Source organism: Ahaetulla prasina, chromosome 1 (genome assembly GCF_028640845.1).
Source record: "Ahaetulla prasina isolate Xishuangbanna chromosome 1, ASM2864084v1, whole genome shotgun sequence".
Classification (NCBI taxonomy): Eukaryota; Metazoa; Chordata; class Lepidosauria; order Squamata; family Colubridae; genus Ahaetulla; species Ahaetulla prasina.
Window position 1 is genome coordinate 28,425,214 of NC_080539.1, and position 24,420 is coordinate 28,449,633.

General features: G+C 38.4%; 1 protein-coding gene across 8 annotated transcripts in view; it reads right to left on the reverse strand.

Annotated features, from left to right (window-relative positions):
* The window catches only part of HIP1 (huntingtin interacting protein 1), a 68,532-nt gene that overhangs the window by 37,676 nt on the left and 6,436 nt on the right, over positions 1–24,420 (reverse strand). The window contains exon 1 of one of the 8 annotated variants that reach the window (XM_058164589.1): positions 7,177–7,865. The exons of the other annotated variants lie outside the window; for them this stretch is intronic. Coding sequence (XP_058020572.1) covers positions 7,177–7,194 — 18 coding nt within the window. The 5' untranslated portion in view covers positions 7,195–7,865. Of the gene's footprint in view, positions 1–7,176; positions 7,866–24,420 lie in introns of those variants that run through there. 8 annotated transcript variants of the gene reach the window in all.

Here is a 24,420-nt window from a genome sequence, read left to right on the forward strand (position 1 = left end):
CTGCAGATTAAATTTAAGTTCAGGGACAATAAACAGTGAACACTGCTTCCTTTTATAGAATACAGAGTACCTAAACTATTAAGAATAGAGACTGTGGAACCTCAGTTGTAGAGGACTGTTCTTCAGTTCTAGCTTGGTTATACTTCCAGGTTTCATTTCAGTATAACCCAAGTCCTTTCTGCCATCTTTCCAACTGTCCAAGCGAACTGATAGAAGGTACACTTAACTTATAAAATGGCCTTAATCAAAGAACAGGTGGAAATTCCAATCCTGCAAAAGGAAGAATTTTTCTCTCCAATGCCAAATCTGAGTGACACACAAGCTGTCAAGTAGACAGCTTGGTTAATAACTGGGCTGATAAGAGCAATGCAGTGAAAATGCATGATAAATTAACTGGATGCTTCTCTATTCTTCCAACTTTCTAATGTGGTGTAGGAAATCTTTTTGAGGCAATATTAACATTATTGGGAGTGCTTGAGAGTTATAATGAGAGGTAGACATTCACACATATAAATGAAGTCAGGCTCTTCTTGTATTTTTCCATTGGAGTTTTTGAGAGCTTTTTTTAAAAAAACACCCTCTATTTTACCCATTTTGATGTTTTTATATGCATGGTATTTTATGTTTCCTGCCTCAACTTGATGGGAAATGATGACTACTGATTTTTGAGTATGGTAGGAGAACTGTGCATAGACTGAAAAATGAGAGGACATATGTGCCCCATACGTACCCCTGAACCCATAAATACATGTCACTGTACTCTCAAATAATAATGCTTGCCCACACAATAATTCATTAAGGGTTCAGACACATAGACGATACAGTATTTGTCCAATCGTCCAGGCTGAATATTTCTGACCCAGCTTACAATGTAACTGACAGAAGAAAAAAAACAAAATGCCAGCATGGATCCAGATTTTATGATATTAATATCTGGAAAAGTGTTTATTATGTTCCAGATCTGATTATAAAAGACAGTAAAAGCAAATTCTTAGGCAATTAGAAAAATATTTCCAGGGCAGACATTGTATCTCAATGAAATAATCTAAAAGGGACATTTAAAAAAAATTAAATATAAAAGCAGCTGTGAAAACCCAAATATTTTATTAATACCATTTAAACTAAACTTGAGTAATGGAATGAATATTCATCACGTGCCAGACAGTAAGGTTAATAAGTATGGAACTCTTTGTGTACACAGTCCATCCTCATTTCCAGGCACCTCCAGTCTTTGCCAGATGGAAGAGGCCCATATCCTCAGGGTCTACTCTTTCATCCAGGCTTAGCTCATATCACAGAGGGAAAAATTATCATAGATAAGCAGCCACTGAATTTTACGTTATTATGCCCCAATGATGTTACCAAGCCTGGTAATGAAATGTCTGCAGGAAGAAAAGCAGACTTAAAGAACACAAAGATGGTATTGATGGTATACAAGTTTAGCTTCCAAATCATCTCAAAGATGCACCAACTCCCTAAGTATAATTTTCAGACATCGATCTTTCACTTTCTCCCCTTTAGAAATGCTCCTGATCCTGCTACAGCACCACAGAAAGTGAATAGCACAGGGGTAGTCAACCTTTTTATACCTACTGCCTACTTTTGTATCTCTGTTACTAGTAAAATTTTCTAACTGCCCACCAATTGGCGGGGAGATGCGCGAGCTATTCTGGGACGAGGCTCTTTTGTTTGCAGTCGCACTATAGCGCCATTTAGTTTCACTTATGTAACGTGAGCTAAACTTATGCACAGGCGATACAAATAGTGTATTTTCAGAAATTTAAATTGTCACGGGGAATTTTATGAAAACCTAATGAAAATGTTTTTAAATAATGCTATGAAATTTTTTTAAAAAGTCAATTAAATTAAAAAAAAGGAAAGTGCTTCAGTATCGGAGAAAACCCCTACCGCCCACCATGAAAGCTGGAACGTCCACTAGTGGGCGGTAGGGACCAGGTTGTACCACTGGAATAGCACCTATCTGAAGTAGAAATGGACCATTTAATCCAATGCAATTTATCCAGATACAAAGTAGCTCTTACCTGATTAGGAGGCTGAAAGTAGCTCTTAACTGATAGGAGGCTGAAAGAACTGGAAATATTTAACTCTGAAAAGAGGAGATTGAAGCCCAATTGCTCCATTGAAAGGATAAAAAATGTCCCCCATCATAACCATCACCTTGCCTCAAGCACTCCTGTCTGTTTTGGCCGATGCATTTTATTTCATTTTGGACTAAACCCAGCAGTTCATTGCCTATTTTACAGAAGCAGGAATGCATCCTCAACTATGGTATTTGTTACCATGCATCTTCCAGAGCTACTTTTACCAGGAATGCTATAACAACACAATAGTTATAACACTTATTTTATAAACAGCAGGTTGCTTGTTCAAAACCTAGCATAAATGTTTTAATTACTACTATTTTTCTTTCTCTGAGTTAGTTAGTTTCACCTGCAATTATTTTTCTTAATAAATTCAATAACACATTGCTTCATTATTTTCTCAGTCAAACAATTTATTGAGGAAAATGAACTGAAAGAAATTAAGAAACTTTTGACATATCTGAAACGTATAGTATAACACTGGAAATTTTATGTTTCCTTTACTAGAACTTCATTCTTTTGTGTACATACTGTAGAATATTCACTGAATTGGAGCAAGTAAAGATATTTGGAGGAAGTGAAAAGCCCTAGTAAATTATCAGCCTCCTAAGTTAAACAGCAACAAAGTAATGTCATTCTCCAACCACCTTTCTGAATAGGAGATAAAGGAACACTGAGAGTCATCTCTATTATTACCAGGCCTCAGAACATATTATCTAATGATACTGATCTTAAAAAATTCTTCAATTGTACCTTTAACTTTATAATATTGAGTTGAAGGTTACTGGAGAAATTGTTTGGCTTTTTTTAAAAAAAAAGCTGTTCCAAAGATTACACCAAGTAATTTATGTGGCTGCACTTTTTTCTCTTGAGGAAATAATAGATATTGTTAAATCTATGAAAACAGGAAAAGGTCTTGGACCTGAATAATATATATATATATATATATATATATATAAGTTTTTTTCCAGCTTCTTTTAAAGAGATTTATATAGTAATAAACTTAGGAGCAGAGAAAACACATTGATGAACAAACGGCAACTCTGTGTTGCTTGAATTCAAATTCAGCAATTTCATCCCAACCAGATCCCAAAAGTATTCAGACATCAGGACAAAATTTCAATTGCATCATTGCCTTGACCTAGATACAACTGGGTATCATAACCATATTGATGATACCATATTCTGAACCAAAAAATGACCTCCCCTAGTAACAATGTTAAATATTAAAAATAACTCCATCATATACACGCCAGTTTCTCCTGCCCTATAACTATGGCAATGGTCCATGGTGTAAAACTACTGTAAGTCATTGTCCCAATCCTGGTAGGCAATAATGTACTGAAGGTCATTACAGTCTCAGTCTCATGCCCAGACCTAAATTCTTATTGAAAGAAATCTGGATAATTCATTTCCTCTTGGCTCCTCCCCCCAATTCTGTCAACAAAATTCTTCAAAAGGGTTGAAAACTAGGATTATATGACAAGTATGGGCAGATCTAGGAAGGATATCAGGATGAAGTCTCCCTATCTGATGGACAGTACTACCTTATATTTACAATGCTGGGTTCATGATATGGATTCACTTTCTATTTATAAATTGGTCCTTTATTGATCAAATGGAAGGACTAATCAATATTACTCCATGTGATTAAGGTCCAATGCTGTGTTTAAAACTGAGCTGTTTTTAATATATGTATTATATACTATTTTTGTTCTTTCTTTTACTTTTCTATTACTACATATTAAAGCACCAAAAAAAACCAAAAACCTAGCCTTATACCAGTTTTTTTTTCTAACTCCAATAGTTTATATCCTGTTTCATCCAGACTATGGTAAATTTAAGAAAAAAATATGCAATTAGAGAAAGCATCTCCCATATTTATTTCAACCTTTGAGGTTCAGGGCTCCTAATCTGAAGACTTAGTACCAACTTCTGAATAACGGTGCTAAATTATGCTTTGAGCATAAAAAAATGATTAAAATTATCATAGAATGAACAATTAAAATTGTCAACACTGACATGTTATGCGCCACTTACATCCATTCCAGGATCAATGGACCCTTCTCATAGTCATTCATGCTCTAATCATCTCCTGTTTGGACTATTGTAATGTGCTCTACACAGGGCTGCCCTTGAAGAGCATTTGGAAGCTTCAGTTGGCTCAAAAATGCAATAAGCTGCACAGTTTTGCACAAGCCTATGTTTTTTTTATTTGCATTTATATCCCGCCCTTCTCCGAAGACTCAGGGTGGCTTAAACTATGTTAAGCAATAGTCTTCATCCATTTGTATATTATATACAAAGTCAACTTATTGCCCCCAACAATCTGGGTCCTTATTTTACCTACCTTATAAAGGATGGAAGGCTGAGTCAACCTTGGGCCTGGTGGGACTTGAACCTGCAGTAATTTGCAAGCAGATGTGTTGATAACAGACTGTCTTAGCAGTCTGAGCCACCAGAGGCCCTAAATTTGTGCATGAGTTATCTCTTCTGCAGGAGCTGCATTGATTATCGATTTGCTTCCACATATAATTCAAGATGCTAGTTATCACCCTTAAAGCCCTTTATGGCTTGGGGCCAGGTTATCTGAAGGATCACCTCTTCCCAGATACATCTACCTGGCCCACAAGAATGGGAAGATAGGGCATATTGCAAGTTCCATCTATTAAGGAAGTACATCTATTAAGAAAGTAGAAGGACCAAGAAAAAAAAGTCTTCTCTGTATTGGCTCCCTTCTTGCAGACCATCATTCCCAAGGGGATAAGCTCACTGCTCTCCCTTGCTACTTTTCTGAAAAGCCCTAAAGACATGATTCTGTCAGTGGGCTTGGGGGCCCTGAACTGATACAAAGCAGATCAAATTGCTTGCTCCATTTTTTCTGTCACAGCTGCAGGGGGAGAGGGGGCTGGGTTTATTTTATTTTATTTTAAATTGTGGCTGGTATGCTGCCTGGAGTCATACATATTGGGTGGCCATAAATAAAATGCCTTGTCTAAATCTGATAACATTATAACTATGAACATTTAAAGGATGATATTTCCAGTTGCCCATTAAACTCTATAGGTCCATTTGATTAAGGCTGTGCTGCTCTAAGGAAATTACATTGACAAGCCAATCATCTATTTTTCTTCTTTAGATTTTAAGGCACTGGTGCTAACTAGGAAACCTCGAATAGCTAAATGAGGTATTATCTCTACTTCAAATAATATCCAGCTATTGAATCAAAAACAGACATCTTTCTCATTATGTCCATATACATATTAAATCAAGACATAGGAACAGAAAAGTACCTTTCTGGCATCCCTTTGCCAAATATGTTTTCTTCCCTGCAAAAGATCTCACACACTGCAACATCCTATTAGTCAAGTGACTTTCTGTTGCTAAGGTAAGTTCCTCTGTTACATTGTGATGTCAGCTTATAGGATCCACCTGTTTTTTAATCAGAATTCCAAAATCCAAAACCTTGCAGCTTGCACCTAGACTTTATAAACCTAAAAAATTGTATTGAGTATCAGGACCAGCTGGAGTTTATCTTTTCAATAAAGAATATTGCTTTAAGAGAATCAGTTGATATTGCTACTATTATACAGCTAATAAGAAGGAAGCATTACTGAATTACAGCAGAATATTTAGAAAGCAACAGATATCCAGTTCTATCTTCTACATTTAATAAGTATTTTTGCCTTTTGAAAATATCAGGATGTGCAAGTAGAATATGAAGCATAATGCTTTTCCATTAGCTCCACTTCTTAATGCATCAGGTTTTTTTGCCCAAGGTAATCCATTGAAGCGATATGCCAGCAACTCACTTTCATTCGGCTTTAACCAAGACACTCTCTGCCTAGTTAACACCATTCTGTAGTATCCAGTCATCCTTAAAATATTAATTAGGAGTATAGTTTTAATTACCACAATAGTATGATGTCACTAACCACCAATCAGTAATCTTTACAATTCATGTATACTATGATGGACAATATGAACGGCCCCCAATGCTATAAAACCTGTCTTCTTTTTGTTGCTTGAGCAGTTCTGATTCCTCCGGTTTATGTGCTATGATTGCAAGAGAGGAAATTATTCCTGTGCCCCACCCCCACTCTTTCCCCCACAAACCCAAGAAGTCTCTGGGAGCCAACAGCAGCTCCAATCTTTGCAGAAAGCTGCAGCAAGACACTACTCCCATTTCTCTTAGGAAGGGTAGGGAGATCTCAATACCTGTATTTGCATGTTGTGTCCCAAAATTAGCGTTGGCCTGACTTCAGTTCTAGCTTGGGGACATAGAGAAGAAAATGCTCTCTTGGGGATATAGAGAAGAAAATACTCTCTCTGTTTTCCACAGCAGCCTTGTGTCTCAAAAATGAAGGCATCAGGCAATCTTCCACTGTAGAAACAAACTGCAAACTTCTTACAAACTTCATGCCTCTAATCAATCTATCTATCTATCTATCTATCTATCTATCTATCTATCTATCTATCTATCTATCTATCTGAAGATAAATGCTCTTCCCATTCTAGTCAAAGTCCATTGGCAAAAAGAGTGAGAAAGGATGATAGTGGATGTGCCCGGAATGGTTATGGATAAGATAATCAACCAAGAGGATCCTTTTATAAAGAGAAAAAAAAGAGTGGCGTTTAGCGAGAGAAAAATGTTACAGGGAAGGAGTGGAATTAAAAACGGTGAGTGATCCCAACCCTGGCTCAAGCACCTCCCTCAAACTCTCTCCGGGAAATGGAAGGGAAGCGACAAGCTCGAAAGTCCCTTCTCTGGTGCCAACGAACAGAAAGCAGAGCGCTCCAGCGGGTTTCCTGGATTTGGTCCAGGGCCCGAAGGAACCGCTGTGGAGCGATCCTACCAGTTTTTCCGATAAAAAGAAGGCTCGGCTAGGAATCCTGTCGCCAGCTTAGCTGACCTGCCTCCTTTTTAGAGCTTCTGCCTATGCCCCACTTGGGAGAGCATCCCAAGATCACCCACCTGCACCGGCAGGGCGAGTTCAAACGCCATTTATCCCGCTCTCCTCGGCCACCGGGTCCTCTAGGATGCCCCTGTCCTGGGCCATGCCCTGAGCCTTACCATCTTGCCCACCTCCATGGTGGGAGGGCTGCTGTCGCCCGGGCCCCGCCGCCCCGCGCCTCCCCGGCCGGCGGGGCGGGTCTCTCTCGCAATCTTCCTACCGCAGCGCCGAGATAGACATGTTCGGTCCCTCCGCCGAGCGCTTCCCTCCGGACCGGGGCTTCCAGAGAGGCAGTGGGAAGGTGGCGGATGTGCGGGCGACCAGGAGGCGACCCTCTCACGGCGGCTGGACTGCGACGCCTGGCCAGGCGCAGCGCCGGAGCGAGCGAGGACGCGTCTGCCTGTGTGCTCGGAATGACAAAAGGCGCTGTGGCGCTCCCGCCCAGCCTGAGCCTCCTCCCTCCTCCCTCGAAGGACAGGGAGGGCTCCTCCGAGCAGATGCTCAGGCGGCACAAAGGCACCGTGCAGAAGCCACCGCCGGGCGAGGCCCGTCACAAACCCGGCGGAAGGAGGGAGGAGGAGTTGTTCCTCTCTCTCTCTCTCTCTCTTTCTTTTTTTTTTTGCTGCGCCCGCGGGAGAGGAAGGATTTTCCTGCCTGGAGGGATCGCCAGAGCTCCCGGTTTAACGCCACTTGCAACCACTTTGCACGCAAACGGATGGCCAGTGGCTGGCGGGAAAAGGAGAACGGCTGAATTTTGCATTGAGCCCAAGACCTCCTCAGAGACCCGCGTGCGCGTGATTCTTCTGGGTTTCAGAGCGTCCGAGGGGGGCTCAATCCCCCTTCCCTCCCCCCCCCCCGTCCCGTTCAATGCTTTTGTCACAGCAAACACGCTTCTTTCACCACCGCGTCAATTAGCCGAGGGGTCTTGGTCGCTGTCAGGAAAGGCGCTGAAATGTTTGACTTGACAAGTAGTAATTCCCGCCTCTTTCCAACACGCCCACTCGCGCCCATCAAATTCCACGGCCTCTGAAGCTTGAAGGGAGGGAGCCTCGGGCAACGCTGCACCAGGCCTTGACTCTTCTAGATGCTCTAATGATTGTTTTGGAACAGCTAACTCCCAACATAGATAGAGCTGTCCTCACTTCACCAGCGAAAGCCTTCACTTTCATGATGAAAACAGAATGTGGATCCTGTAATTTGAATAAAACAAACTGCAACAGTTAACCATAAGTGCCAAATGCCCCTGCAAATTTCAAAAAAGGCTCATTGGATTTTACTTGTAAATCGCATTGGAAACTGAGTTTGACTAAACACAGAAAGGTATGAAAGATTCTTCAAAGTTACTGGATGAAAATTGAAATAAAGATAGGCAGCCAGAATTTTGAAGCAGCATAGAGCAGAATTGGGGGGGGGGGGAACACTTGTGATTAAGAGGCAGGACTCTTGTCTTCACAGTAAGAAAATTCCCAGGGGCTAATTCCTCTTATCCCACTGAATCTTACATAATGATGTGGACCTATAGCCCTGCTAATTACTAACTACCATTTTTTGCACTGCAGTGACAGATTCAATGCCCTAAAGTTCTTCCTCTGCTCCCATCTGCACAGATTTCCCACTTGATTGCAAAAGCAGTCTTGCAAAAATTGCACATGGCTGCTTATTTCTACTTCCTTTCCCTCATCAAATGCTAAGTCATTCTCCTCTCTCCCTCCCACCCACCCCAAAAAAATCTAGAAATGACAGAAAAGATTCAGGCTCTCACCCTGGCCAAAAAGAATATGATTTTTGTATGTGTCAAGCAAATTCATTTCAATTCAGTACAATTCCATGGGCTTTAATATTTTTGACTAAAAAGTTTTGGGTGCTATTTTTAATACCTGAGGATTGCTACTGGAAGATTTGAGATTAATATTTACAAACAAAAATATTAAAAAACAAATTGGATCTAGGAACTAGCCCTCCTCCTCCCCCAAAAAAGTTGGGAAGCCTGTTTCCTTCATTTATTCTCATGATCTAGTAAATAACACTTTGCCAATGAGACAAATTACACAATCTATTTTTAATCTTTCTTTAAAAACATATTTCCATCATTACCATCCTGCAGCAGTAAATGAAATTTACTTGAATTTAATGTGAATATACAAAAGGATGTTTAAATCTTGAGTGACTTGTAATACCTACAATATTTTAATTCATTCATACACACACACACACACACACACAGAGGAATGTAAGATTTTCTGTTTTTGGGTATCTTCTATAGAGCACAAATTTGTTTCTTACAGATGCTTTTACAGTACATGGTTTTCCTTATTTTGACTATAAGTGTCTTACTTTTTAATCAATCTTTAAAGCCTAAATTAACACAATCCACAACATCAATACCTGAAAATTATTTCAAGCAGAAACAGTCTGCTAGTCACTAGAACAAGTTAATAAAAAGCTAAAGGGGGGGGGGATTGCCTTACCCAAAAAAAAAAGCCTTTGAAAATTTAGACTTATGTATGAACACTGTAGGAATGTGTAAGTCAAAACGCAAAATATGTGTATCACAGGGAAGCAGACGTATATATTTTTTGTCATTATTCAAAGGAGAGAGTTGAAACACACTATGATTCCATAAGCTTAAAACAGTGAAAAAGCTTCAACAGCTTTGAAGCCAGCTAGAAAAAGAGTAATACAGAGTATATATTCATAAAAGACTGCCAACTTGATTATTTAACTAAAGTATTAGGGTATTCAACAACGTCCCCCACCTCAAATTTTCTTTATTGAAAAAGCATAGCTGGAAGCTACAATGTGCAGCAAACAGGAACAAATTGTCCAAATAACATTGAACAAGAGCAGAAAGCTTCCACAGTGCCCACGCCAAGCTGAGTTGAATGGGGGTTTGGGTGGATATGCAATTTCCTTCACAATTAAATCTCAATTGGCCAACAGCCAACTCTTCCAGAAATAGAAGCGAAAAATCTCATCTCAGTACAGGCTGATCCAAAACATTATATAGGAGGCTTATTTTATGAAGAAACATCCCAATGTTTAATTAATTATACATCAAATTTATATAGCCTATCTCCCTAGAATGAGGTGGATGGATGGAGTCACGGAAGCAGTAGGCGTGAGCTTAAATGGACTCCAGAGGATGGTAGAGGATGGTAGAGGACAGGAAAGCCTGGAGGAACGTTATCCATGGGGTTGCAATGGGTCGGACATGACTTCGCAACTAACAACATCTCCCTAAAAAGTTACTTTAGACAACATACAGTAAGATTATAAAATAGATAACATATAAAAACTATTATTAAAAATAATAAAAATCACAAAGGCTACAATTACACAGCAGATGTTAAATGGTACCATTTCAGCAACACAAACTATCAAATTTTGTAGAAACTAACAAAAGGGCTGGACAAATAAGTAAAGCCTAGTTACCTTAGCTCTCCAATACAAAAAAATTCTTGAGTTACTGTATTTTCTGGTGGAACTTTATGTTCATGGTTAAACAAATGTGTAAGAGGCATATTTCACATCTCTAGGCACCATCACCACATCTCAGACCAAGACAACTCCAGAGTTTTAGGAATCAAGCTTGTGAATAGGCTGTGTAACACTGTCAGATTCTAAGCCACTGGCACAATTATTTGAATAAAAATTGATTGGCAGATAAGCAGGACTGATAGTTGCCTGTAAATGATATATAAGCTGCTTCAAACTGCTCGGAGAAACAGCAAAATACAAATATATTTTTTATAAACCCAGTTTTTAGGAACTTGGAAATTACTTCCTGTCATGAGTTCAGAAATGAAAGCAAGATACAAGTCGTTCTACCATAATTATAACACTGAGCCTTTTTGTCAATATGATTTGTGGAAGAATTGGAAAAAGCAGTACATTTTACAAATCTATAAAACTTGTGTTTCAATTGTTCTTGAACTATGGAGAGGAGAAATTGGAAATTGATTTATCTGATAAAATATACAACTATAAAATCCTGACTGACTCAATTCTTCTGCTTTCCCTCTCCATTTTTACTTTTTGCTGGCAAGGAATGACCTTCTAAAAAACTGATAATGATGAAGAATGATTCATAAGCGCCAGGTTACTTTTGAAATTATAAGCCATTAATGCACTGATCTCTTCTCTAAAATATTCACTATATCATATAGATTTAGTCTTTTGAAATTATATAAGCCATTAGTGTGTTGGTCTCTTCTCTGAAATATTCACTATATCATACAGATTTAGTCTTCTCAGCAACTGACCCAATAAAAACGTGCAAACAGTCCTAAATCATTCCATTTATTTATTGCTGTAGAGTTGCTAATCTGCAAAAATTACAGGAAAACCTCTTCTCAAACAATAATACTTGTTTCTCACTATCTCTTAAGGGGAAACAAAAAGGGAACAACTTTCAAATCACTTCCAATTCCAGTATGTTACCCTTTGTCAGTTATGAGATATGGAAATAACAGTAAATGTTTATTCTTTACCTCGAGGAAGAGGACTAAGTAGTCAGATTCTTTCCAATCTAAGGAATGATAAAGATTATGGAATGGATGAAGCAAAGGAAGAGAGAAGCAGCAGTTGCAAATCAACTCCGTCCACCCACCCAGACGTAATCAAATATGCTCTGTGCATGCGCAGAAGTGGCACACACATGAGCGAACCGGTAGCAAAGGTAAGTGAAACCCACCCCTGGATCAACTGCACTAAAAAAAGGTACCAGTTTTCTCTCTGTCCTCCTTGCAGTTCTAAACAACTGTTGTTAATCTGTACAGAGAAGTACCTACCTGTAGCTGAAAGTCTTTGCAGTATTGTTCTTAAGATATACATTTCTCCATACACCAAAGGGAACAACTAAGATAGCGCATTCTTAACAAGGCTTTACAGCAACTGATTTAGGAGACTAGGATCGGTTTGGATTAATGGAACCCTATCTTAAGAGAAAACAGAAAAGTATTCAAACCCCTAGCAGAATATATCATACTTAGGCACAAACTAGTTTATTCACATTGCTTGTGACTTATACAGGTCATATTGGCACAAGGGATGAACTCAGATAATGGATTTGGCTACTGGGACCTAGACACTCTGTCAATGTGGGAAAAGATGAGCAATTTCAAATGAAAAGCAGGCATGAAATTTCTCTTTAGTTGAGAGACTTTCCTGCAGTCAAAATTGAGAAGAACCATCTCATGTGAACGAAGAACTAAGAATATGCCAAGAAATTGAAGTGAAAAGTTAATGAAACATACAGAACCACGATTATTTATTTCTCTACAGCTAAGAATACCATTCTTGGCAAAACATCCTTCCTTGGAAGGCCCATCCCAAAGCATATTTAGAATGCAAAAGCAGTACAAAATCCAGGGGGAAAAATGCTTCAAATTCACAATTCTGGTGGCTCACTTTATACAATAAAAAATAGGGGAAACTACTAAACAATTCCTAAAAATGACTTTTTTTTTGTTTTAAAAAATATCCTCCCCAGTGTCTATATTACAATTAATATCTATTACACATGAGATAACAGAATGAAAAATAAAACAAACTATAATGTTTTCATTTTAAATGGCGAGTCTGATACAGGAGTAATTTTTCGACGTTCCTTAAAATCAGGTTTACAAGATACTCCAATATATTTCAGCAAGACCTAGAAAGGCAGATGCGAGAGGTTACAGCGAGTCCTCAACTCATTATCAATCTATGTACATGCCGACAAATATACAGAAGTAACAAAACATTAAAAGCAGACCGTCCTTTTCATTAAGTATCACTTTGCATTCCTCTCAACAAAACACAAGTAGTGAGGTTGCTGATAACAAAGAAAAAAATGTCTTCTAATAGCCAGGAATGAAAATTTACTGAAAGCCCACTAGGTACAGTATTTGAGAAAGCAAGTGATATGAAGTATGGCTCATAAAGAAAACTTTGTTCTATCAGTTTCTGTTGTCCACTTGACAGCATGCAAATAGTGAATTACAATTTTACTCCCCCTCTTTTTGATCTTGGATTTAGCAACTCTTTCCCTTTCACTAAGAGCCTTCCCTTTTCAAAGTCCTATACCAACTATAAAAAAGTTCCCCTGAATTTAAAATTATGTCCTTCCACAAAGAAAGCATAGCTTGTCCAATTTTACTTCTATTACTACATTCTGAATGAATCTAAGATTGCCTTCCTGTTTTATTTATTTCCCAACATTTATTTATGGAAAAAATATCTTCCTTCTTTGTCAACAACTTTAAACAAGAAGGGTACTGTTATGCTTACCAGCAAGGAAAACAAGATATGGTCATTTTGTAGGACAAATTATTCACCCTTGAGAAAATGATCCACATGGGGACTTTCCAAGTAGACTGCCAAATTCTAAAGAAGTAGCCACTTAAATACATGTTTAAAAGCAGGCTACACTATACATATGTAATCACAGAAGGTTGCCAAAGGCTAGAACAACTTGTAGCAAAAGCACACCTGAAAATTTAATTTTGTCTGCAACTGAAAACAAATCATTATTCACAGCTCCAAAATCAAGATTGGACGAAAATTTTCTGTTTCCTTTTTTTTTTTAAAGATTTGTGATAGTTTTTCAGCTTGCAGAACAGGACAAGAAGCAATGGGTGGAAACTAATCAAGGAGCCAACCAACCTAGAACTAAGGAGAAATTTCCTGACACTAAGAACAATAAACCAGTGGAATGACTTGCCTGCAAAAACTGTGGGTGCTCCAACACTGAAAGTTTTTAAGAAGAGGCTGGAAAACCACTTGTCTGAAATGGGTTTCCTGCTTGAGCAGAGGATTGGAGATTTATTCTGTTAAAATGCATATATAGTATATATTGTACTGATTATGTGCTATCATATTGATGCGCCATTTTAGCAACCACATATTTTCTCCAGGATGATCTATTCCCAACCTGGCCTTTCAAATCCTCGAACAATGCATCCCTCACCACTGTAATCAATTCTATCTACCTTGCTTGTTGATCATCTTCTTTTTCTCTTCTACCTTAGCAATAGTAATAGCACTTATAAGTCACTTCATAGTGCTTTACAAAGTGGTTTACAGTGTATATTGCCCCCCAATAATCTGGGTCCTTATTTTACTAACCTCAGAAAGAAGGCTGAACCTTGAGCCAGTGAGGATCGAACTCCTGGCTGTGAGTTGAACTAGCCTGCAATACTGCATTCTAACCACTGCGCCACCACAGCTCCTAACATTATAGACTTCGCCAACATTATAGACTTATCAAGAGAACTAGGCATAATGTGTCCAAAATATGGTCATTAAAACCTGGTCATTTATGCCTTGAGTGAGAATTCTGAACTGATTTATTCTACAAAGCATTTATTTTTCTTGGTTGTCCATGACATTCTCAGGAGTTTTCTTCAACATAGTTAAAAATGCCAATTCTCTATGTTCTTGTCTTTTTCTGTCCAACTTTTATTTTCACTAACTCAGGGATGCTTGTACATGTTCTGCAACTGTTCTGCAACTGTTCACTTGCACCTGAATTTTAGAAGCATGCTGTGCCCAACATAGAGGTAGAGTTTAGTTTTCAAGACCTTAATAGACCTTTTTCCATTACTTAACCCTATTAAAGCTACGAGTTAATTATTGCTTTGATAGGCTACCAATTTTACAACTTAAACAGCTACCTGCAACCTTTCAGTGCATGTTATCTAAGCAAACATCAAGTACACAACTGGTATGAGTGATAAATTGTGCTTTTATTTATTCAATTTATTTGCTTCCTTTCATCTGGTACTTCAAATAATATACATAACACTACTACCATCACAATTGTCCTATAAAGTAGACTAGGCTAAGAAATATTCTCAGGCCCAGTATAGCCCTTTGAGATTCCCTAATTGGATTTTCCCAATCTTAGTCCATAATTTCAACCACTGATTCTGTTCCTAAGGCAATGCTTTGCAATGAAGCAGCCCTACTAATTTGTGTGCAGGTTGCATAATCAGGATGGTTTTTTGCCTATTCCAGTGGCTTGTTTTTCTTTCCTTTCCTTTTCTTTCTCTAGAATGTCATTTCACTATTACAATACTGTATTAAAAAACAGTTATCTATATTTATATATAAGTATTGTTTATATGATAATACCATATATTATCTTTATGGGAACCTTATTATATAAAAACATGAATGAATATCATTAGTTTATTTTTAATGTTACACTTATTTAGCATTAGCTACTTCTTGCATTTTTTGAAGAACATACCTCAGGCATGAGTCCTAAAAAATGGAGTTTACGGTGGGGGGGAGGGATTTCGAAATAATTAGAAAGCATTAATCTCATGAAGACTGTTTCTCTATATAGCAAGTAGAACATACATGAGCAACCAAAATGTTTTTTTAAACAGTAATGAAAGGGCATATTCTCTTTACCATATCCCTATCTGAATTCTTCTCTTTTTCTTATTTTTTCATAAAGCCAAACTCCTGCCAAAAATATTCCAGATGATTGATGTGCTTCTAAAACAAAAGTATTAGAAAAGTCTATAACAAATAAACATGAATTATATTTAATTTCCTTCAAAAGCATTAGGATTAACTTGTCAGGGAACAGATGCTAACAGTATGTGAATTCCACTGCTTAAATCAAACAAATCAAATAAAAACATTAAAAATGTTATTAAGTTATAGCTGTGTATTTGACAAAAACCAAGCTTTAAGAAAAAAGTGATAGCAGAGATGCCTATAGCTCCCAAATATTGCTTCTACTTCTCAGGATTGCCACTGGCTTTTAGCTTATGTTTTATGACAAGAAATGTACCAGATGAAAGCCTCTTTAATGCTACTTATCAAAATGCATTGTGCTAGTCACCATATTTTATTCAATGGTCTTTTTCTGAAAGAAAAAAATGACAGATGTCAAGCTGGGCTACTTGCTCAACAAAGGATGTAATGAGGAGCAAATCTGTCTTTTCAATTACCAACCCAAGAAAATCTTAGCAATTAGGAGGATCTGACCTTTAATCAATAAATCAGCAGCATTCGCTTACTGCTTTCTAGTTATAAAAATCAGAACCATGGACATTAATGTTTCATTAATAATGAAAAAAGAATCGGGAAGGAAAAATATATTTGGAGTCTACTAGACAACTCCAAATGGCTGAATGCAGAATTTATAGGTGTTAAATAGAAACACATATAATGATTATTCGAGGGGGGGAGAGCAATGGAAGAAAAGAGAGGAGAAATCTTAAATCATATTATGAAAGAACTAGTTTTCAATAATTTTCTGAAGCATTTGCTATGTCTTCTATTGGGACAATAGAAGACATAGCAAGACATAGAAAACCACACACTCAATTAATGAGTGTGACCAGGACCGAACGCTTACCTGCCTTGAACAAGGCAGGTTTAGTTACAATCACCAAAAAAAAATGGGATCATCTGAAATTTTGACATTTAGCATCAAATATAGAAATATAAAGACCAATTTCAGGATACTACAAACACCAGCCAATGCAGCCTAGTTTCAATACATAACAAAGAAACATATGTATCATGCTATTGCTTGCATACTTGTCTCCATTCTGAAAGTTATTTGTTCTTATTTTCTTTGCTCATCCTAGACTTCAGAAACATGAGTTTTTGAACAAGTTGTCCAAAAATTGCATTCTGGATATCCTGTATGAGAAACAGTATATCCGTGAATTTTGAAAAATAAGTGGTCAACAGCATGCTTAAAAATTATTTATTTATTTCTTGCATTTATATAGCCACCAATGTCACAATAAAGCTCCAATTTTGCAATCCAAAATTCTGTAGAGCAGCATATAGAAATTCATGAAATTCCAGGCTTGTTCTTATTTTTTTTAATGGTTCTTCCATTAATGATAGCAATGTAGCTTTCTTTCATGATTACAATATTCTCATTTCAGCCCAGGGACCCTCAAGATCATCTTCAAAAACCAGATAAAACCATGAATTGGGCATAGCTCAATTTAACCCCATAGGTTATGTGTTTTTGGAACAGAAGATGGTCCAGGTTTGCTATACTACACATACTTTGTGGTCAAATTCTCCAGACTTTAGGGGATTAATACTGACATACTAAGCAGGCTTCTGGCAGATGTTTCACTCCATTTCCCCATGAGGCTTCCTTAGAAAGGGCAGGAGGGAGATGGTGTTGTCTTGTAGCATTTGTAGTCTGAATCAGACTAGAGGAGTTGGTTGGTGAACGGATATATCCTATGAGGTGTTGATCCATTGATTCTTGGAGGTGCTGTTGTCTCAATTTTGGTCTTTTTCATCTGCTTTAACAGTGCCATCTGTCAAACTACTGAAGTTCACAGATGACACAACAGTGATCGGTCTCATTCGAGACAATGATGAATCCGCATACAGAGAGAAGGTTGAACAACTAGCGTCGTAGTGCGACTGGAACAATCTGGAACTGAACGCAATCAAAACCGTAGAAATGGTGGTAGGCTTTAGGAGAAACCCTTTCATACTTCCACCTCTCACAATACTAGGCAACACAGTATCAACAGTAGAGACCTTCAAATTTCTAGGTTCTGCCATATCGCAAGATTTAAAATGGACAGCTAACATCAAAAACGTCATCAAAAAAGCACAACAAAGAATGTTATTTCTGCGCCAACTCAGTAAGCTCAAACTGCCCAAGGAGCTGCTGATTCAGTTCTACAGAGGCATTATTGAGTCTGTCATTTGCACCTCTATAACTGTCTGGTTTGGTTCTGCAACCCAACAAGACAGACACAACTTCAGAGGATAATCAGAACTGCAGAAAAAACAATTGCTACCAACTTGCCTTCCATTGAGGACCTGTATACTGCATGAGTCAAAAAGAGGGCCGTGAAAATATTTACAGACCCCTCGCATCCTGGAAATAAACTGTTTCAACTCCTACCCTCAAAACGATGCTATAGAGCACTGCACATCAGAACAACTAGACACAAGAACATTTTTTTCCCGAATGCTAAACAAATGATTGCTCCCTCAACACTGTCAAACTATTTACTAAGTCTGCACTACTATTAATCTTCTCATCGTTCCTACCACCCATTTCCTTCCACTTGTGACTGTATAAATGTAACCTTGTATCCTTACTATTTATATTGATACTGTTTCCTGATTGCTTATTTGTACCCTATGACTATCATTAAGTGTTGTACCTTATGATTCTTGATGATCTTTTCTTTTATGTACAGTGACAGCATATGCACCAAGACAAATTCCTTGTGTGTTCAATCACACTTGGCCAATAAAAAATTCTATTCTATTCTATTCTTTGGGGTTCAGGGTTTGGCACCTGACAAGATGGTAGATGCTATCCAGCTCAATGGCTCTGTTAACAGCACATTTCTTTGAGTGACTATGATGCTTAATGGTTGAAGTTCATTAATCATGTTAAGCCATGATTTGTTTACACATAGCTTGTTGAATATAAAGACACTTAACACTAAAGAATATATTATGTTTTGTAAGCCATAATTATAATTGTTAGACTTGTATCAAGACACCACTTGACCACAGAGCTCATTATGTGATTCTGTACCAGTTATACTCTTGTAGCCCAACAAATCTCTGAAGAATATTGTGGAGAGGCCCTAAGTACACTCACCTTTAGTGCTCAGAAAAATGTATAAATGTATATTTATGCAATAAAGCTAAAGCTGAACTAATCATATTGTGGTTATGTGCGAACCTAATTTTTGAATTACAGAGTACTCTTCTCACTAGACCTCTAAGAAAATTAAATGAAATGTTCTAACAAAATGAAATTATACAATTACTTCCTTTAGTTTGGACTTCAATATAAAACTGCCCTTAGCCATAGGGCAGTTTCTGATCCTTTTCTGTGTATTCCATGTGCTGACAATTTTACCTGTTATAAATCCGCTTGGTAGTTTGCCTATAATAGTTCTGCACTATGACCATCAAGCTCAGTGAACAATGCACTCTTTCATATCAAAGATAACAAATACTTCATGTTTAATGCATTTACTACATAAATATTATCTTCTGATACAGTATTGGCTTCTCCAAAATCATTTTATTGGTCTGTTTTCAAGTAGATAAAAGTCAGAATAACCCCGTGCACTTTCTAGAAAACATAGAGCTATCTTTGCTGGGGAAAAACACTAAACCCTAAAAGGTTTTTTCCCTCCGTCCTACCCCTCTCATTTGTTAAAAGCTGCTTTATTTCTGCATAATAAATATTTAATGTATTATCTTCTGAACACAAATTGATGGCTGTCAATAGTAGCCACAATAATGGACTTATTTTTATCAGAAATTATAACTTCAGTTTTCAGAATCTGTAAGCCTTAAAGGAAGTAGCTTATCTTCACATGCAATGGATTTATAATATAATATGGTAAAAGTCACAAAAAATGAAAACACTGCTATGAGAATACCATTCATCCTTAATGAAACTGTTCTTAACTGTCCTTTAGCAAGCCTTTGCCATCTGTATACCCATTCCCAGTTCAGATCACTGCCGTACTTCATAATTAATTTTTGGTGATATTCAAATTAGTTAATCAAAATCTAATCGATCAGTTATTTTTAAATGCATTTCTCTTTTGGTATAGTTCCTTGTTGGCCAATTAATATTTGGTTACTTAAGTAGAGACACCATCTTGGATGAAGTATCTTGTGATTTATTTGTAGATGATTTTTTTATTTTTTATTTCATATCCAATGTACTACATATCATATCTTTCTATTCTAACGAACAAAGACAATTAGCAATATATTGAAACAGTAAAATATAAATCAAAGTACAAACATTAATCTATAATTAAAGCCTGAGTCAAGGATGCAACATCCATGGAGCAGATTCCATAATCCAGGAGCAATTTAAGAAAAGCCAAGAATATGGTCCTTCATATTAAAAATAAGGTTGTCTAATAATTGGAATATCTTCTAATCTAAGTAACTAAATAGTTACTTAGTTTAGGAGAAACTAAAGCCAGGAAACTTCACAATGGGAAAGGCAATCGCTTGCCTGGTCCATTTGTAAGTAGTTTAGATATTAGGTTGGACTATAGTAACCTGCTCTAAATAGGACTGCTTGTGTTTAACATCTGGAAATTTCAATTTATATAAAACTCAGCAACCAGATTATTCCTAGAAGTAAGAAAATCCTACGCAATACTTTACCTAGATATAAAGTACAGAGTTAGGTGCCAATTATTTTCTGAGCAGAATACAAAGTCTTGCTTATTACAATTAACACCCAGTATGGCTTAGACCCGTGATGGTGAACCTGTGGCACACGTAGCCATATCAGTGGGCACACGAGCTAAGCTCTGGTGCTTGTGCGTGCCAGCCAGATAATTTTTGGGCCTTCTGGGCCCACCAGAAGTAGGGAAACAGGCTGTTTCCTGCCTCTGGAGGGCCTCGGGAGGTGGTTGGGAAGGCCGTTTTTGCCCTCCCCAGACTCCTAGAGAGGCCCTGGAGGCTGGGGACAGCAAAAAATGGGCCTTTTGGGCCCACTGGAAGTTGGAAAATGGGCCATTTTCAGCCTCTGGAGGACTTCCAGGGGAGTGGGGAAGGTCATTTTTGTCCTCCCCAGACTCCTAGAAAGACTCTGGAGCTAGGTGAGAGAGAAAAATGGGCCTACCGGGCCATCACATGCCAGGAGTGGGGGGAGGGTCACACGTGCATGCGCAGGGGCAGGGCACATAGAACTATGGTTGTGGACACGTGCACGAACCCCCCCACTCCTGGCATGCAATAGCAGAAAGGTTAGCCATCACTGGCTTAGACTGAGGCTACTTGAAATAGCATCTTTTTCTATGCATCCTGTATTGAGATCTGCAAATGTGGCAGCTGACACATCTGGTGGTGACTCTGGATCAAGCTTCCACTCTTGCCTTACCAAATCTCTGAAATGCACTCCCTGCAGAATCAAGGAATCTTATAGTATTAATTGTTGGTTTTTACTTGCTTTGTTGTTTTGTTACTTTAACTGTTATTGTTTTGATTTAAAAGTGTCCGTTTATTGTAAACTTCTGATAGCTGGTCATATATCAACTTAAAGAAATATCAACATCTTAAATAATGCTTGGTAAGTATCTTACAGCTAAGGGAGGTAGATTTGTTTATTTCTTTATGTTATTTGTCAAGGTACTGTCTGAAACCAAATGGAACACAAGCTTAAAAGTGTAGCTGTTGCATCTTTCACTTATTGACACTTTTAGACACTATGTGATATATGTTGCAATAGTTGATGCATAATATAGCCAGGATATGGATAATTTCCAGCAAGTCCAACAAGCTTAGGAAGGGACATAGGTGGTGCAACTTCCTTACTATGAACCTGAGAATCTCTGACAGATGAAGAACTCCTAGGTTATGGAACTGCTCTTTCTGGAGGCATGTATTCCCAACCCACCCACAAACAGGCAAAATCTCAATTTCCAAGCCCATTTTTTTTTTCATGTACCAACAATATCTCCATCTTCTCCAAATTTACTACTACTTTGTTCTCCTCATCTGGCTCATTACTAAACTTAGACAAAATACTAGTATACTGATTGCTTCCTGGAATAGACCATAGCTGAGTTGAATTTCACCAACTTTCAGAATTTTGCAAAATTCTGAATTTCCTAGCAATTCCACATTGATACTGTATACCATACTGAAAGCCACCAGAATGAACTAACAGGACTGTCCTCCCATTCACCCATACAATAAAACAAGTGACAGTAACATACTCGGAACTGCCCTTTTCAGTTGGCAATCAGACAATCAATATCATTCAATTGGGTCTGAAGTTGCAAGGTCACTGCCTTCTCATTGATCTTTCCAGTAAATGGAGTATTTGAAGCTGATCTACAATCTCATAAATCTTTTGGGTAAATGTAATCCATCTGCAAGGGAATAGACTGTCTCCTTCCTCAAGGGGTGAGTCTCATCTTGGTCAAATTAAGCAACTAGACAGAGCAAATGTTGAGTAGGAAGGCAGTCCAAATTTCGCTATATACCTTGCTGACTTCCTTGAGATGTACAAGCTCCAAAGAATCCAAATAAAAGCATAAGTGGTTGCCAAGTTATATTCCTGTGACTTTCCCCCAACATTAGACTCCAAGGCCAATTTATTCAGAATTAAATTTATTAATTTATTCTCCATGATGAATTATAAATTGTTTCAGTCCTCCACTCTAAAATCATAGTAAAGGACGTGATTCATAATATGAAAAAGCAATGCCATGTTGTTCTATGCAGAAGCAATGAAGGCAGTGAAGTAATACATTCTTCATAGCTTTCTCTATTCAAACAGACTGTGTGTTCAATCTGCTGCATATTGAGACAATTCACAAGTACTTTAGCTGATGTTCTATCTTCCTCATTGACATTAGCTCTCTAGTAAAAGGGACTGGAGGAACTCTGTAAGAGGGCAGTAAATGTTTAGGCACAATAATGTCAATCAAGACTTCACAATATTGTAGAGGATGAAATGAAACGCCCCCGCAAATGCAGGAAATTATTCAGATTCATCAGGTTTTCTTGGTCTAAAATGATTACATAGTTCTACCATATCATATTACAAGATACTCTTTTATAGTTACTTTGAATGTATGCTGAAAATGCGGAAACGTGAAGGGCCATTTTAGCATGTCTGATGGGCTTGCAAGAAAGCCAAACAAATGGATACAAATACACACAGTGATACAATTGACTTTAAATATTAATATTCAATTGAAAGCAGAACTTTTCTTGTTGGGATTGCTAGAGAGACAATTAGAAGAGAGTTATAGAAGATTTTATGTATGATAACTGCGGTGACATTATTATATGCACAAAAATGGAAAGACTCTAATACCCAGAGTGGAGTAATGCCTATTGAAGACAGAAGTAGCAAAGATAGCAAAATTGACTTGTCTGATTACAGAAAGGACAATTACATTTTTTAATGACTAGAAATCCCTTATGGGTTTTTTGCTGAAAAAAAACTGAACTTGTGATTTATGGGTTTGAGGATTAGAAAGGATAAACTATGAAAATGAAAAAATTATATTGTAACTTTAGAAAAAGAGGGTAAAATATATGTATACTTGTAACTGCTTCAAGAAAATAGGAAGATGTCTTTTTATAACTTTTCCCTTCGTTTTCTTCTTTTATTTCTTCAGCTTATTTATTTATTTATTTATTTTTATTTATTGTTTGAATTTATATACCGCCCTATCTCCCAAAGGACTCAGGGCGGTTCACAGGCATATAAAACATCAATATACAAATTAAAATAATCATTAAAAAACTTATTCTACTGCCCAATTAATTAAAAATAAAAATATAAATATTAAAATCAATTTAAAACCCCTCTAAATTTAAAATCTAAAAAACTAAGCCAGTCCTGCACAGATGAATAAATGTGTCTTGAGCTCGCGACGGAAGGTTCGAAGGTCCGGAAGTTGACGGAGTCCTGGGGGGAGTTCGTTCCAGAGGCGGGAGCCCCACAGAGAAGGCCCTTCCTGGGCGCCGCCAGACGACACTGCCTAGCTGACGGCACCCTGAGGAGTCCCTCTGTGAGAGCGCACGGGTCGGTGAGAGGTATCTGGTCGCAGTAGGCGGTCCCGTAGATAACCCGGCCCTATGCCATGGAGCGCTTTAAAGGTGGTCACCAAAACCTTGAAGCGCACCGAAAGCCACAGGTAGCCAGTGCAGACTGCGCAGGATAGGTGTTATCACGGGAGCCACGAGGGCTCCATCTATCACCCGCAGCCGCATTCTGGACTAACTGTAGCCTCCGGATGCCCTTCAAGGAAGCCCCATGTAGAGAGCGTTGCAATAATCCAGGCGAGACGTCACGAGGCGTGAGTGACCGTGCATAGGGCCTCCCGGTCCAGAAAGGGGCGCAACTGGCGCACCAGGCGAACCTGGTAGAACGCTCTCCTGGAGACGGCTGTCAAATGATCTTCTAGAGACAGCCGTTCATCCAGGAGGACGCCTAAGTTGCGCACCCTCTCCATCGGGGCCAATGACTCGCCACCGATGGTCAGCCGTGGATTTAGCTGACTGTACCGGGACGCCGGCATCCCCAGCCACTCTGTCTTGGAGGGATTGAGCTTGAGCCTGTTTCTCCCCATCCAGACCCGTACGGCCTCCAGACACCGGGACAGCACTTCGATGGCTTCGTTGGGGTGGTCCGGTGTGGAAAAGTACAGCTGGGTGTCATCCGCGTACAGCTGGTACCTCACACCGAACCCACTGATGATCTCACCCAGCGGCTTCATATAGATGTTGAACAGAAGGGGCGAGAGGATCGATCCCTGCGGCACCCCACAAGTGAGGCGCCCGGGGGCCGACCTCTGCCCCCCTGTCAACACCGACTGCGACCGGTCGGAGAGATAGGAGGAGAACCACCG